Source organism: Pempheris klunzingeri, chromosome 10 (genome assembly GCF_042242105.1).
Source record: "Pempheris klunzingeri isolate RE-2024b chromosome 10, fPemKlu1.hap1, whole genome shotgun sequence".
In the NCBI taxonomy this organism is placed as follows: Eukaryota; Metazoa; Chordata; class Actinopteri; order Acropomatiformes; family Pempheridae; genus Pempheris; species Pempheris klunzingeri.
In genome coordinates this window covers 23,539,385-23,555,603 of record NC_092021.1, presented here as the reverse complement: position 1 = coordinate 23,555,603, position 16,219 = coordinate 23,539,385, and the positions used below count along the sequence as shown (strand labels likewise).

Below are 16,219 nucleotides of genomic sequence, written 5' to 3'. Positions count from 1 at the left end.
GAGTTAATATTATTTTGACGAAAATCTATTCCTGTGTTAGACAAATGAGTTTCAGTACCTCAATCATGAGGTGAGAGGAAATGCTGGGGGCTGGGGGGCACTTATGGTCACTCTAATAATTAGAGTTTGTTTCTTCTTTATTTTTAGGTCATCCGTTTGTAAAAGGTCATCACTTCATGGTAGCTCTGTCGGTTTTATTTTTCTAGTTTCAAACAATTTGATATTGTACAGTATGTATTTGTAATGTGCAGAGGAGTAAAGGCTGAAAAAATCACAGCACCTCAAACTCTGAGTAATTCAGAAGTCTGTGAATGGATGGATGAATCATCCCGTATTGACCACGACACATTAGCATGTACTGTAGCTCCTCCCACAAGTCTGATGATCCCCACCTTTCGCCGCACTGACAGTAAAGCTTGTTTTAGAGGAGAGGAAACTGTAAATGTGACAGAATCACTGTTCAGGACTAACCAGTGCCAGGGGTGTGACGCTGTGTGTCAGGACAGGTAGCACTCAAACGTTTAGTTACCGGTGAAATTTCCACCTCTTGTAATTCACACATCTGGTGCTGGTGCTGAAAAAAAACATTGGTAATAATCTTTTTCTTCTATTGATTTGATATAGCCAACTTTGTGGTGTGACTACACGGTATCTTTCCAACAAAACCAAAAGTGTTTTCATGTCTGTGCCAGAATAGTTTATACCCACGGGCCCCATTTGTGCATGAAACAGGGTGATATCCATGTGTGCAAAAATATATACATATAATTTCTAGAACGGTAATAATAACATTTTTCTAACTTTTAATGTGATCAGTTTATATATTGCCAATTTTACAAGTTATCAATTTAAAATGCCATGTATTGTATAGTATCTTGTAGAGACCAGGTCACCAAACGATGTGTTCTATACTGTTTGTTTCAGCATTGTCACCTTATAAAAACTATACCAGCTCATTATTTTAAAGTGCTGTTCACATTACATCACTCTTTTGTAAACTCTTACAATGTCGCAATAAACTGCTCTTGAAGATAATGTATTTTTTGTCAATCAATCATATGTGAATGATATATTCATGACAGATGGATAAAGGTTTTTTTTTTGTTTATTTAAAAGGTAAATTTTTTTTAAAACAACCAAAGAAAAGGCATCCAGTTGCTCCGTGTTTCTAGTGTCTATGTCCACGTTATTACTCGACTTACAAACACAGCAAAACAAAATATCAGTTACACAAAAACTAAATATGTTAAATAGGAAAATTATTAAAGTAAATAAATAGCTGGCAAAAGAAATTTCAAAATCTGATGTAAATAAAGCAAACACCCTGAATAATAAGCCAATACTACTTACTATTAGTAAAACAACTAGATATTAACAACAAATAAATAACTCCCACATTTACCTATACTAGAAAGCTGAAAAACATTTGCTCATATTGATAAATAAGTTCATTACAAGTCAAAGTTCTGGATTCAAATTTTGCTCAATAAGTATTATCAGTATAATGTACTTTAAGTATCAAAAGTATGATAATCATTATACAGGATGGTTTCTTACAGGAATCACAACTGCTGTTGTACTGTGTGGCAGTATTTTAATGCCATAGAGGTGGAGACAGACAGACAGACAGACAGATCATTCAGGTGTCTTGTAGCTCAAGCAGTCAATTGACAAACAACAAAATGGACAAATAAATAATAATAAAGTCAGTGAAACCAGTAAAAATGTGCACATCATTAAATAAAATAAGCTTAAGTTAAATATGAATAAATAAGGCACTATTACCTGTCTGAGAAATGTATTCTAGTAAAAAAAATTATCAATATTACCCCCTCAAAGTTACAGAAAAGTATGAAAAATTCAAGCATATTTTGACATATTTCAGGAGAAAATTATATATGATTACAACCATCCCTGGTCCCCCACATGTCCCACTGCTTGAATGAGGAGGGATGTGTTTGTTGCAGCAGAGGACAGGCCTCAGTTCTCACAGGGTGAGGGTGTGAGTCGTTGTCAATACAAAAATAGTAGCCTTGTAAATACATTTCATCGCTTTAAATCGCCTCTAACTGACAGCTCTTCCAGCCAATGAGCGGCTTCGAAAGAGCCTTGTTTTGATTTCTCAGCCAATGGGAGTGAAGGATTCTCCTAACTGGGCGGGGCTACTACATATCCCTGCCAAGTAGTAGCGTTTGTGGGCTCAGGCAACAGATGGCGGCGGTGGCTGGGAGTACATCCAGCACAAATCAGACGAGGTGGAGCCTCCGATAGGGGAGTCCGGAGCAGCTGCCAAAGTTGTTTTGCAAACGAGCAACCGGGACAAGACCCAGTCAGTCAGACCTCATTGAGAATTTCTTGCCCACAGTTTTGATTTTTTCTCTTTTTACCTCGGGTTTCTCCTGGAGGCCGCAGAAGCCTCGGGCTCGATTTGGCAACACACCGACTGGAGAGCAAGCAGACATTCGTGGGACTGGCTGGAAAGTCTCGTGAAATGTGTTTGCCAGGATTTGCCGGTCTGAAATCTTAACGTGCTTATTTCGTACAGCCAAACAGTGTTTACACGACAGCAGAAAAAGTGGAGTTAATGAGGAGTAGAACAAAGTTAAGCAGACGGAGCCGACCAGGTAGGTTAGCTAGCGTGCTAAAATGCTAGTTAGCCACCTAGCAGTGAAACTCTAGCATGTTGAATGAATGAATGACTTGGCGACCACCTGCGTTTTAACCAACAACCTTTTGATGTTACCAGAAGATAATTTTAAATACTACAGCAGACGACGCTGATTTTCCTCGTCGGTGTGAGCCTGTCGGGCTAACTCTCGGACCGCTACACCACATACCCACAAATGGACAGGAATGCGACCCCTGGGAGTTGGTACACAGCGGCGATTTAGCACGCAAAGATAGTGCCGTGCTAATACCGACTGTAGCCTGGTAATGTTCATGAGGCTGTGGGGAGCTAACTTTAGCTAGCTACGAATATTTGCACTACTCGGACTTGGCTGCTGCGATAGTGTGAAGCTTGCACCCGGTTTGCAAATGGGGAACACGGTGTCATGCTGCGTCTCTCCCGAGTCCAGCCCCAAACTACCGTCGAGGCAACCGGCTGAGCGGCTGGAGGAGTTCCAGACCAGCACGGAAGTGAGCGATGACACCACCGTGCCCTACCTGCAGCACATCAGCGACAGAGAGGTCCCGGACGGTACGTGTCTGTGAGCATAAGACAGCTTGAACTTGTCCCTTCCTCTCCAGTATTTGCGCCCATGAAGTGTCACACCCATAAATGTTTGCTTACAGGGAGGTTTCATCTCAAAGTAGTGGCTGTCATTAGGAAGAAGCTCCTCCATATCAATCCGCATATGCACAGACACACCCTCTTACTTGTGTCAGCTTAAGGGACCCCAGACAATCTGTAACAGCATGCAACAATCTGATGATGTGCTGCAGGGAAATACACACTCTCTCACACACACACACAGAGACACACACACACTCTCTCTTGCAATTGCCAAGTTTCCAGACGTGTTTATGGCCGTCCTGCTGCCAGCAGTGCACAGAAGATGATGACATTACTGGCACTCTTTAGTTGGGCACTGCATCCTGTTGATCACACTGGCATCACAATACCAAGTCAGACATAAACAAAACAATAACAAAACCCTCATTAGTGTCATTTCTCTCCCCAAGTGCAGTTTTATCTCTGTGGCTTATTGTTGAGCAGAGTGGGAGGCAAATAAAGTAGAATGAGAGAGAGAGAGAGGGAGGGAGGTCATGCCTTAACCAGGATATCCGTTAATTTCTACAAACAAACAAACTGCTGCTCTGTGGCATCAACTTAGCATAACCACACCCACTGTTATAGCGTTAAGTGTAAACCAGGATTACCCAACAGGCCGTGTTCTCAGTTTCACTCATGTTGTGATACAGGCCTCTAATCGGGGAAGCATCCCAAATATTTCTCCCAAGCTGAGTTTTGTACCGTCAGTCCCAGTATGGCCGCTCGTCGGTGACACCCAGACGCGTACATTGTTCATTCCACGCATGTCGGTGTGTGAGGGAAGTTTGGTGAGACCAGCTGTTGGCAGGGTGAGGGTCAGGATTGGTCCAACGGTCCTCCCGACATTCGTCATGTGTCTGCTTGCTGTCCTCACTGCACAAACGCTGCCATCGTCTAATCCCCTGTCCTTTATGTAACACACTGTCTGTACGGATTTGGATAAAGAACACTTGCAAAGTCATCCTTGTCTCTAAGCCAGTGCTGTCTTCATCTTACTGCTGTTCAGATTTACAGTTCTATCTGTAAAGTATCCTCTAATACCCACAAGTAGTTAGCCTGCTACAATAGCCAAAATAAGCACACAATGAGGACGGATCAAGCTGTACATCGTCTTCTGTACACTGTGCAAAATGAAATGCTGCCAAAGGCTGTTTGTTGTTCTAAGTTAAATGTTTTTACCAACTAAAATACTGTCGTTTTTTTATTGTTAATATAATACTTGATCACTTAAATGTATGTTTTGAAGAGAAGTCTGTCCAGTCTGGTTTTTTTTTTAAACTCACACAGATTCTGCACCTGCAGAATACTGATCAGCAAATTTTAAACAAACATTGTCACCTTAAATGAATATTGTTTATCACATCACAAGCAAAAAAACATTCAGATAAATTCTGCTTAAAAACAACAATGCAGAAGTTTGAATGAGCTACACTGCACATGGCGGCGCTGTGTGTGTGTGTGAGTGTGTGTTTTGAATAGTTCACAGCGGTGAAAAAACACAAATATAACGGGGCCAAGCGGACAAAGCTTGTTCCATCTGGGGTTGGCTGTCACCTGTTAGCACCATAACCTTAACCACACTCAGGGGGCATGCGCTCCTTTTTATACACCGTCAGTCCACAAGTTAACTTTTATTTATCTCCAGTCTCGTTTGATGTTTGTTGGCTGCACTGCAGCCACCTGTTTGCTGTGAGATTGGATTTCTACAGATCCAAAGATGTTGGCATCAGTTCTTCATGATGGATAATTTGTACCATGTGCTTTTAACAGTTTGTTTGATTGACCTGACAGCTAATGGCGTCCTCTTCTCTCCTGTTGGCTTTATCACAAACTGTTGATGGATTGTCAGTATGAAGTGCTCACATACACTTTTTGTTTTCTCAGAGCTGGCCTTTGAGTCTAACCCGTCGGACCACGCCAGAGCGAGCACCATCTTCCTTAGCAAGTCCCAGACAGACGGTGAGCAACCCCATCATGATGCACACACACAGAGCAGTGATTCACATGAACTTCCCCACAGTCCTTTGAAGAGCAAACGCACACATCTGAAACACAAGACTGATGTGTTTTCAAGGACTGTAAGGTTAATACCGCTCTACAGGGTTTAACACACGTGCAGTTATTACATTTTAATCCTAGGCTCTGTTTTTACACTTGTTGCAGTCTTGGTAGCGGCAGGAAAATGTTCATTGCTGACTTCTGTGTAGAGCTGGATTAAGTGTGTTACATACCCACTGAAGCCACAGGCAGCTCTAACAGTCAGACCAATGGGTTTAGACACAGTAGATGTCTTTAATTAGCTGCAAGTAAACAATCAGCAAAGCATTTCAGGTTTAACACTGCATTTGATCCTGACTGTTAAGCTTCCTCACACGATGCAGTGCAGCATGTACTGAGCACCGACCTCTGCTCCGAGCTTGACTTTGTCCAACGTTTCCCTTCCTTCACAGTACGAGACAAGAGGAAAAGCAACCACATAAATCATATCAGTCATGTAAGTGTCAAAATCTAAATGTTGATCATAAATCTAATTGCTGAATTGATTGTCTGCGCTAAGCTGCGAGGAGGCGAGTTTACACGGTAGATTGGCCCACTAGGAATCAGGTGATGCTTCTTAAAGTAGACATTTTTTATGTGAGCTGAAGTGTTGAATTTGATATCTTCATATTTGATCATTTTTCAGTAAGTCCAGAATCTCTATTCAGTGTTAACCCAGACTTTTATTGTGGAAAAAGCCTGTGACAACATTATTAAAGTCTTAAAACAGGGCGGTGAAATACAAGTTGTTCCTAATGCTCAATAATTAGATAAGGCCAGTATATCTAGTAAATTGATTAAATTAAATGCAATCCTTCCTACAAAACTCTGATTGGCTTGGTTCAAATCTTTGGAAACAGCTGTCAATGAAAATGACGCCAGACTTGTTAAAATCTCAGAACAAAAAATATTAAGAAATGTAACTGGTCAAAATAAATGCAGCAATCAAGGCTACTTCCTGTCCTGTGATCATCTCATCATGTTGTTGGTTGTTGATTGTCTCAAGGTGTCACCTGGTCCGCTGTCAAAGAAATACAGCTCCTGTTCCACGATCTTCATCGACGACAACACCGTCAGCCAGCCAAACCTCAAAAGCACAATTAAATGGTGAGAGGATTTCACACACACACACACACACACACACACACACACACACAGAAACACAATGCTGTGTGTTTCACATGAAAGTATCCTGTTGCATCATTGGGTGGTAATCCCAAACTAATACTGAGTGCATATGTGATTAAAACAGATGTTCCTCTAATTTAGGGCAGTCCTCTGTAATGACATTATTTCAGTGGATCTGGAAAATCACATCATCAGGATTATCTCTGTTTAAACGAGGCGTCCTTGTTGAACATGTGCACACACACACACACACACACACACACACACACACACACACACACACACACACACACACACACACACACACAGCATGCTATTATCCCACTGTTGTTTTTATTGAAGTAATAAAACACAAAAACTAATGAACACGTTGTCTTTTCTCTTCCTCCAGTGTCACGTTAGCAATATACTACCACATCAAAAACAGGTATGTGTCCATTTTTAATTTGATCTTAATCATTTAAGTCATGGAACAATATGTTGCTCTAACTAGTGTATGCTGACAGGAGTATTGTGCGTCCTGTAGGGACTCGGACAAGTCACTGGACATCTTCGATGAGAAGTTGCACCCCTTATCGGTGAGTGTGTTGATGAGATTTCCTCAAACTTTGCGTCAGCGGTGTTATTTTGAAGCTCCAACCAGTCAGCCTGAGCAACCACAAGATGGTTCTGATAGCTGGGAAAACCTGGACTACATGCCAGAGATGGTTCATTATTAAGCCCTTGAGTGTATATACAGTGTGGATAAATATAGAAAATGTATGTCCAATAATTTCACGTCCATGTGAAACATAGTGGAGTCTCAATAGAAAACTTTGCTTCCTTCTTGTCCTTCAAACTGAGATTTTTCGGCGTTGCCCTGTAATTGACTGTGATCCGTAACGGCCTGTGAACAGTTCAAGAAAAACCCAACAAATTAAATAGTTGTACTTTCTCATCCTCTCTTGTGGCCTTTTATACAAATATGTTCCATTTAGTTGTAGATTTTGCTATAATGAGGCACGAGTGGTGTCTCCAAAGCGAAGCTGATGCACTGCTGACCCTCATAACTCAGTTTTTTGGAGGGCCACTCCAAGCTGAACATGGCATCATACACAAAACCTTGGGCAACACCTATAATGATACTGACGATATCACAAGTGCCTTTTTTTAAAAAGTAATATTTACATGAAATGAATGTTTCCGCTAAACGTTTGCTCTCAGCTGGTGTAGTCGTGGCCTTCGAGACCAGCATTCGATGCGTTTTAAATTTCACCCAGATATACTTCCTTGTCCTTGTTTCCCTGAAGCTCTACAATGGAAGTGACGAGTCCCTTCAGTGCTTCACACTTCTTGTAGTTTATGGTCCGTGTTTTTCCTAGATGAGTCTATAACATTACATTGTACGTATGCAGAGAGACCCAGTGCCAGACGACTACTCCTGCGTGGACCCAGAGCACAAACTGATCTACCGTTTCTTCAGGACGCTCTTCAGCGCTGCACAGCTCACTGCAGAATGTGCCATCGTCACTCTAGTAAGTCTGCTGTGGTGTACACGCTTAAAGTGTGTAATGGGAACAATGTTACTGTGTAAATCCTGAGACTCACTCAAGTGTTTAAAAGAGGTTTAACTGACCACAAAATTCTTTCTATTTTGACCCTGCCAAGAGCAAAACTCTTGGAACAATGAATACCTCCAATGTTTTTGGCATGAAAATGGTCTAAATTTAACAGTACAAACTAGACGGTATTTACCAAATCACCTTCCGGTCTATGAAAGATTATTAGAATCCCATATCGGTCCAAGATCCAATCAATCTTTATTTATAAAGCGCCAATTCATAACAAACGTTATCTCAATACACTTTCTATAAAAGAGCAGGTCCTTTAATTAAGAGAGACTCAACGATTCAAGTATGAAAAATTAAGGATTCAAGAATAATAATAATAGTAATTATATTACTGGTAATAGGAATATGAATAATAATGAGCAACATGGTGACAGTGAGTTACATGATAATAATGAATACATGAATAATAATAATAACATGACTAATATTAGTAAAAAGTGGCAGAGGCAGAGACCCACCACAGCCAGGGTCTTGGTAAAGGTCCTTTTATCCGTAGTCTGTTAGATATATTCATAAATGTTCTGTGATCTAGCAAGACATTACTGAAACTACATTCAGAGTGTGTGTGAGGATGTAGTTGGTGGTTAAGTATTGTGGTATTACTATGAGGTGGTCACCAGAGGGCAGTAAACTCCTGCAAACTGTCTTTTTAAAATCACACACATGACAGGATTTGAGCTCAGGAGTGGAAGGATTTTTGGTTACATTAGAAAATGTGATATTTAAAAGACCAGTTTGATCCCTGTATATGTTTTTTTTTTTTTTTTGTTCATTGTTTGTAGCAATGTTATTATAATATTACCAGCTTGCAAAAGTGCAAAAGAAATCTCCTGTTGGCAACACAGCAAGCTGGCCCCAGTTAATATAACCAACATTTTGTGGTTGTTGCCGTTAGTAGCATGTCGTCCTAACTGTGAAAAGACATCACAACAGTAAAGCTCAGTGAACAGACCTAATCAATACATGTACACTGACAAATGTGAAGCCGTCCTGTGCTGAGTCAAGCTGGTCACATTCAGTTTGAGTCACACAATGACCAAATTGATCTATGGAGCTCGAATGGCACCTGAATGCATCACCAGCGTTAATCTGACCCGTGTCTCTGAAATGATAAGCAGCTGCCAAAACTTCTTCAGTTCCCGGTTTAAATTTTGATATATTAACAATTTTCTTCCTCCAGGTGTATTTGGAGCGCCTGCTGACCTACGCTGAGCTGGATATCTGCCCCGGCAACTGGAAGCGCATTGTCCTGGGAGCCATCCTGTTGGCCTCCAAAGTCTGGGACGACCAGGCTGTGTGGAACGTCGACTACTGCCAGATCCTTAAAGACATCACTGTGGAGGACATGTGAGTCGGTTTCTGTATGAAAACACTCTGATGGTCTCTGGATATATAAACTCAATTTAAGGACAATGAGTTATCTGTCATGGACTTGATTGATCGTTCTGAAACTCTACTGTCATCTCAACAATGGTAGCGTTGTCGCAACTAATTCTTTAGTCTAGTTAAAGTCCAGCGGACGGGCCAACATCTGATTAATTCATGATGCTGCAATGGTGCGTTCACACTATTTCCCCAAAACCTGTCCAACCTCACATTCTGACAACAGAATTACTCCATAAATTGACGAATATGCAGGAAAACGATCTCTGAAATCAACCATTTTCTAGTCAAGATCCCCAAATTCCCAGATGAGGTTTGGTCTCCTGTGATGTCTGGAGGTTGGCAAGTTTTCTCAGCAGCCGTACTTTACCAACTTTTGCTGTGATTATTTCTTTTCATCAATAAATTCTTTAAAACTGAGAACTAAAATCCTTGGAGGGGGGGGGTTGAGGATGATGATCCCGACCCATGCGGTGAGTGATGTCACAGAAGGCCGGTTTGTAAAATACACAACTTCACCAATACTGAATCTTACTTCAAATTAAACCGACACATTAACAGCCCTGGCCCTGAGGCACTTTATTAAAAGTAATTAAACATCTGCGACGGGGTGCAAATCTGTGGCTGGAGGCATTCTTGTGTCCGCGGACATGTTAAATCTCTTCTGCTCACTAGGTGTCACAGGGGGAACCTGAAACGTATTCAGAGACCTTAGTTTGATTAGTTTATCACTAAACCCACCGGTCACACACACCGAGCAACCTGCCGCATAAGTAAATTCTCAACCTGAGGGAAACATAACAACAAAAATACACTTAACACAGACAGAAGACGGGAAGTGCTGGGACAGACGGACGCTGTAGCATCTCTGCTGTTGCTCGAGCTACAATCCAGTGAAGAGGCCAGGGGCTGCACTCGTAGCACTCAGGCTTTATTTCCTATGATTGCTTTGTGTGTGTGTGTGTAGGAGGTTGAAAGTGCCTCCTTGGTTTTTGTGATTTGGATAGATGTGTGCCCTGCCTGCATGCTTGTTCTCTGCCCGTGAACCCCCATCGCTCTCTGACTCTCTCTCCCCTCCCTCTCATATATGTCTGACCTGCTCACTCTCTGCTCTGTTTTCCTTGCTGCCATTGAAGTGTCTTTGTGAGCCCGGTCGGGTCCGGATGGAGGGATGGGAAGACGGGTAGAGAGAGAAACAGAGGCAGACAGAGAGAAATGCAGGGGAGGGTCTCAAGTGCTCTCACTGCTTCTACATAATGGCCCCGGCTCTCGCCCACTCCATTAGTTGCCCGGGGAGACCAGACATCACACAGTCACACTCACACTCACCACCTTTGCTGACCAACAAAGCATCCCAGATGCTGTCTCCTTGACAACCACCTCCCTTAGCTTTTCTCATGGCTGTGATGATGAGGAAGGATGATGGAGGTTGTAGTCTAGAAAAGATGAACAGTGATACTGATACATGTCTGATTACCCGTGTGTGTGTGTGTGTGTATGTCTGATCTCTGTGGAACAGATTTAATTTCCATCTGCAGAAGCACTTCCCATGTTGAAAGACCTCAAAGTCGGTGCACAGTAACTGATGCACGAGGTTGTGTTGAGATTTGCTGCACAGGTGAACAAGAGCAAAACTACAGATGAAGAAAAATGTTTTTGTCTTTAGAGAATAGAGGTAGTTTTACGTCTTTTAGTCACTTTTTATATAAGTTTTAGTCGTCGTCTGACATTATGCATTTTTAATTAGTCTCCTCAGGATCTCATGGTATTTTAACTATCAGTACTGTGGTTATCTTCTTGTTTTGAGTATTTACTGTATTTACTGTGACTTTTCTCTTCATAAACGTTTTTTTTTATACAACAAACAGCAGCAGAAAACCCATGATTGTTTAAAGAATTGTAATAAGTTAGTATATTCAGTAAATATATGAAGAAGAATGAATGATAAAGCATAAAAATCAACACCTGCTGTCCTTTTGAATAACAAGATGGAGCAAAAGCTCAGGAATACAGTCAAGATGTGGTTCAGTTGAGCTGGAAGGTTTAGAGATGATTTGCAGAGATTCGACATGTGATTTGCTGTTGACTCGACCTGCCATTGAGCTCGCTTTGGCAACACGCCGCCTTCGAAGATGTTTTAGAGTAGAGTTTAGACTCGGCTCAGACGTTTAGACTGTCTGGAGTAACCCTGGGTCTGTTTCCACCCTCCAGGAATGAGATGGAGCGACACTTCCTGGAACTCCTCCAGTTTAATATCAACGTGCCAGCCAGTGTCTATGCCAAGTACTACTTTGATCTGCGGCAGCTGGCTGATGATAACAACCTCAGCTTCCCACTGGAGCCTCTCAACAACCAGCGCGCCCAGAAACTCGAGGTGAGCTGTCCTCCGCAGACCTGGACCAGCATCAGTGTGTCTCATTATGACGCACCTGTAAACACGTGTATTATAGCTGGTGTGTGCTGTGGCAAAGTCGACCAGTTCACCAGCGATTACTACCGACCAGAGTACATCAGTATCGTCTATCACATCAGCTACTGAGCTCAGGTACTCGGTGAAAGGCAGCTGTCACGCAGTTGCCAAGCTGAGCAGCACTCAGCAGCCTTAAATCTGTTTTAGTGCTGTTGGTAGTGGCCCGTGGCTTCAAAGCAGGAGGTCAGGCGGTCGGTTAACACATTTTTGGTGCAGATTGGCTTTCACAGGTCATTAATTTTATGTATTCTGCCAAGCAGGCTGTTATTTTGCCTGTTATGAAATAAAAAGGAAGGCAAACACACTCTTTACTAATAATTACTTCTATATTCATTTGTAACAATTCCTCTTTTGACATGTAGTATCGCCATTTCCACTCAATATCAAGTGTATTAGAGTAGTGTTAGAAACTGTGTACTGTTATGGTGATATTGAGAACTCAGTACTTGCTATTGGCAAGTATCCAAATGTAAGTACTTGTACTTGGTCTGGACAAAAGTGTTATTGGTGCATCTCTACTACAGATACAGTGAATTCTCTACTAAACTGTAAAGGAGCAGAGGCACATGGTAAACTCCAACCAGAGCTGCTTTATCATTTTATGGTTCTACAGACTCCTGAGTTCAAACACTTGATTAAAACGATGATCTGTTCATTTTTTTTTCTCCATCCAGGCCATTTCCAGACTATGTGAGGACAAGTACAAGGACCTGAGCCGAGCAGCCATGCGACGATCCTTCAGCGCAGACAACCTGATCGGTATACGACACTCCAACGCTGTGCTGTCATAGGCCAGAAACCTGCCCTCCGATTTCCAAAGCCCAGCTAACCCACGGCCACCCTCGGACAAACACGGCCACAAAAGGCAGGATTCGGCCAGTTACAGCTGCTGTATGACCCAAACGGTAATCTGCATCACGGCTGCAGAGCTGCGAGATTGACAAATTCAACCTGAAACTGAGGCGTTGACCTGAAACTTCGCCACACAACTAATGTTTTTAAATCCCTTATTTATTTCCTACTTGTCCCTTATTTCCAGGAGAAAGTGTTAAGTAGGAATCTCTCTGCTGCAGTTATCCCTGAGGGTTAGCCTTTGGATTATCTGAATTATTCTTGAAGGATGAATCTGGTGTTACTCTGTAGTACAGTTGTTGTCAGATTAAAACTAGTCTGTCTCTGTCCTGTCTGACTTCCCCACTGTTGATTTTACTGAAGACATACATTTGTAATGTGGGTCACAAATATATAAACTGAGCTCAGTTATTTCCACCGCTGTATTTTTTAGCAAACATCACTCAAACTAGAGGAGATGGTGTGTTTGCTGGGGACTTTTTTATAGTTTTATTAAGTATTTTTTAATATTTTTATATTGGCAGACAACAAGAAACTATAGAGCATCACCAGATTTATCCTTTAATTGGCTCATTATCACATCCAATGCAAAATGTTCCTTGTAAATTAGAGTTAATACCAAAAGTTACATTTGAGAGTGTAAAAAAAAAAAAAAAAAGACTTGTTTACTGTTAATTCCAGTGGTGCTGGATTCGATTTCAGTAGATTAACTACATGTGTCTAATTTGGATGGCGCGTACAGCTCGTCTCAGCTGACGTACTGAAGTATAAATATTCCGCAGGAGTTGGCTGACGCAAACAAACCCTCAGTCAGCTGCTGTGCGGGAACCAGGAGTGCCAATCTGGGGTCAGGTTCACTTTTCAGATACGCTTCAGCTGGCCAGAAATGAGCCATTAACAGATTCTGGATCGGTGCCGCCACCGAGCGGCTTGATTAAAGCAGTTTTAGACCAACATAATGACAAAATGTAGGTAGGGTCCACAGTCGTCCAGCCTCAGTATTGTGTCCCTTCAGATCCCTCCATCCTGACCCCCACCAACAGATTATCAGACCAGAGCTTTTGAACAAACTACATAGATACTGAGGGGGGGAAAGAGACCGATGGACACTCCCCTCCTTTTTGCTTACTATGTAGGCTACTAGCTGTGAAATTTGTCTTGTTTTTAATTGAGAGAAAAACATTTGCAGATGGAGTATTTTAAATAAACACTAATCATGTAACAAAGATATGTTGTGGTACTTGTGTGTGTGTGTGTGTGTGTGTGTGAGCCGTGACCACCTCAGCGTGTGCTGTTGCCATCGAGGCTGATTGAACCAGTGCGACCGGACCGCAGCCAGGTGGAGGGACGACTCGTCTGAAACCGAGACAACATCCACTAACATCACCAGAAAACAGTGAATATTCTTTAAATACAACATGAACCTTTAGCAGAGGAGCTTGTTTTGCACAGAAGAAGTCTTTATATTCAGTGTGGCGATCGTACAGGCCACCATCTTACCGTCTTACCACCGCGGCTAAACCATTTCCTGGATGAGCTGTAAGTATTAGACCTCATTGTGGTTTCCTCTCTTAATTAATAAGTGGTAGAAGTTTATGAAACAAACTTGTCAGCTGTCATAATATGAAGGAATCAGAGAGTCCTTCTCACTGTTGGTCCATATCAACAAAGTTTAGGTGCTGTAGTCAGACAGCTTCTGACTACCATTCACAGAGCATTTAAACAGAACGGAGTCAATGCAAAGGTTTGTCAGACGGCTTTGATCCTACACACCTTTTAGGACCAGGATGTGAAACAGCTTTGTCAGAATAATATCAGGTGTAGCTTCATGTTTGCATCCAGAACTAATAGTTTAATACTCACTTTCTGTTTAATGACATCACAGTGTGACTTTGACAACTGTTGGTATTTTCTAATGTCTTTCTAATCCCATAATAAATAGATTAAATAAGTTTGGATGATATGATGATGTGCACTGACACAACAACAGTTTGTCAGATGTCAGATTGTGTTATAAAGTGGCATCTCCCTTTAATATGTCTTGTTGCTTTTGGTCACTTTAATCAAAGGTGTAAATCAGTAAGCAGGAGTTCTTAGTAACAGTATTTTGAATTTTAAATGAGTTTTGCATCAATGTGAAGATGTGCTGTGATTGTTTTTATTATCTAATCTAATTTAATTTAAAGTATGTAATCTGTATTTAATTTGCTGGAGGAGCCAGAAACAAACATGATCATCCATTTTGTCAATAAACAGCCATTAATCAAATTTACCAGATCATGACCTACACTGATGTAGAGCTAAAAGTACAAACTCTTAACTGTGATAGAGGATTTTATCTATGTCCTATATCCTCCACTCCTGGCTCTGGGAAAAAACAAATCCAAAAAAACAATCACTTCTGCAACCAAGTGGACTAAATTCACTGCTGTCCCATGTTTCATCTTCTTCTTCACCATCATCATGAAGGCACATAATCAGAATTCCTGCTTCCTCCAGAGTCACATTCGGTGTGAGTGAACGGACGAGTGTCTTGTTATTCCTTTGTACTCTGGTTTAAAGATGGAGGACGCTGCTACAAGCGAGCAACCACCAGTGTGACGTCACTTGAGGAAAACAGGAGCCTGCGTGAAGCGAGCGAGTGAGTGAGTGAGAGCTTGTAACTGATGTGCATCCATTTTTTTTTTTGATTTGTCGTCATTATTTCCGCCATTAAACGGCTCAACTTTCCTGATGTGGAGATCATAACTGTTTTTGCCGCTTTGCAGCCTGCAAATTCAACTTTTAAATCAAGATATTGAACAAATATTAGTTTCTTCTACTTGATTTTAAGCAAGACATTTAAACAAACATCCTTATTCTTGCACACATGAACCATTAAAGTTAGAACAAAAAAAAAACGTAAAAAAAAGTTTAACATGTTGGGGCAGATGTACAGAAACACACAGGCGTAGATGAGACGGGCACCAAACTCGAGATCAACTCAGTTTTAATTCCACAATATGAATTAAAATCTACAATATTTATTTTTAAATCCTTTGAGGAACTCTATCAATAATAAAGCAGATTTTACACTTTGACAAATAAACCTAAATGTCGGTCTTTACCAACACTTACTGGCATTCGTCCTCACTCGTGCGGTCACATCCACTCACACAAATCAGGCTAATAAATTAAAGATATCGTCTAGCATGTGGACACACAGTAGTCTAAACAACACAAATGGCCAACAACACTGAAAATACCACAGACCATCACAGCAGGGAGGAGGGGGGGGGGCAGAAAACAGTGAATGTGCTTCATTTTCACCAAATCACACACATTTAGTGGCAGTAAAACCATTTAATCTGCACTCTTCAAGCAGAAACACTCCCTGTGACCTCTGTAAGGGGGCACTTTATGCTGTCAAGCCCCCCAAAGACCACAGATACACATCAGACAACAGATCCACATCAGACCACAGAT

The 16,219-nt window shown here is 41.5% G+C and overlaps 1 protein-coding gene across 1 annotated transcript; it reads left to right on the top strand.

Annotated features, from left to right (window-relative positions):
• The first annotated feature begins 3,036 nt into the window (after positions 1-3,036).
• On the top strand, positions 3,037-13,974 carry ccnyl1 (cyclin Y-like 1). Its single transcript, XM_070837840.1, has 10 exons — positions 3,037-3,199; positions 5,159-5,233; positions 5,725-5,768; positions 6,318-6,418; positions 6,831-6,866; positions 6,966-7,017; positions 7,834-7,953; positions 9,230-9,396; positions 11,644-11,806; positions 12,577-13,974. The coding sequence occupies exons 1-10, from the start codon at positions 3,037-3,039 to the stop codon at positions 12,691-12,693; spliced, it is 1,038 nt and encodes a 345-aa protein (XP_070693941.1). The 3' UTR covers positions 12,694-13,974.
• Positions 13,975-16,219: the final 2,245 nt, after the last annotated feature.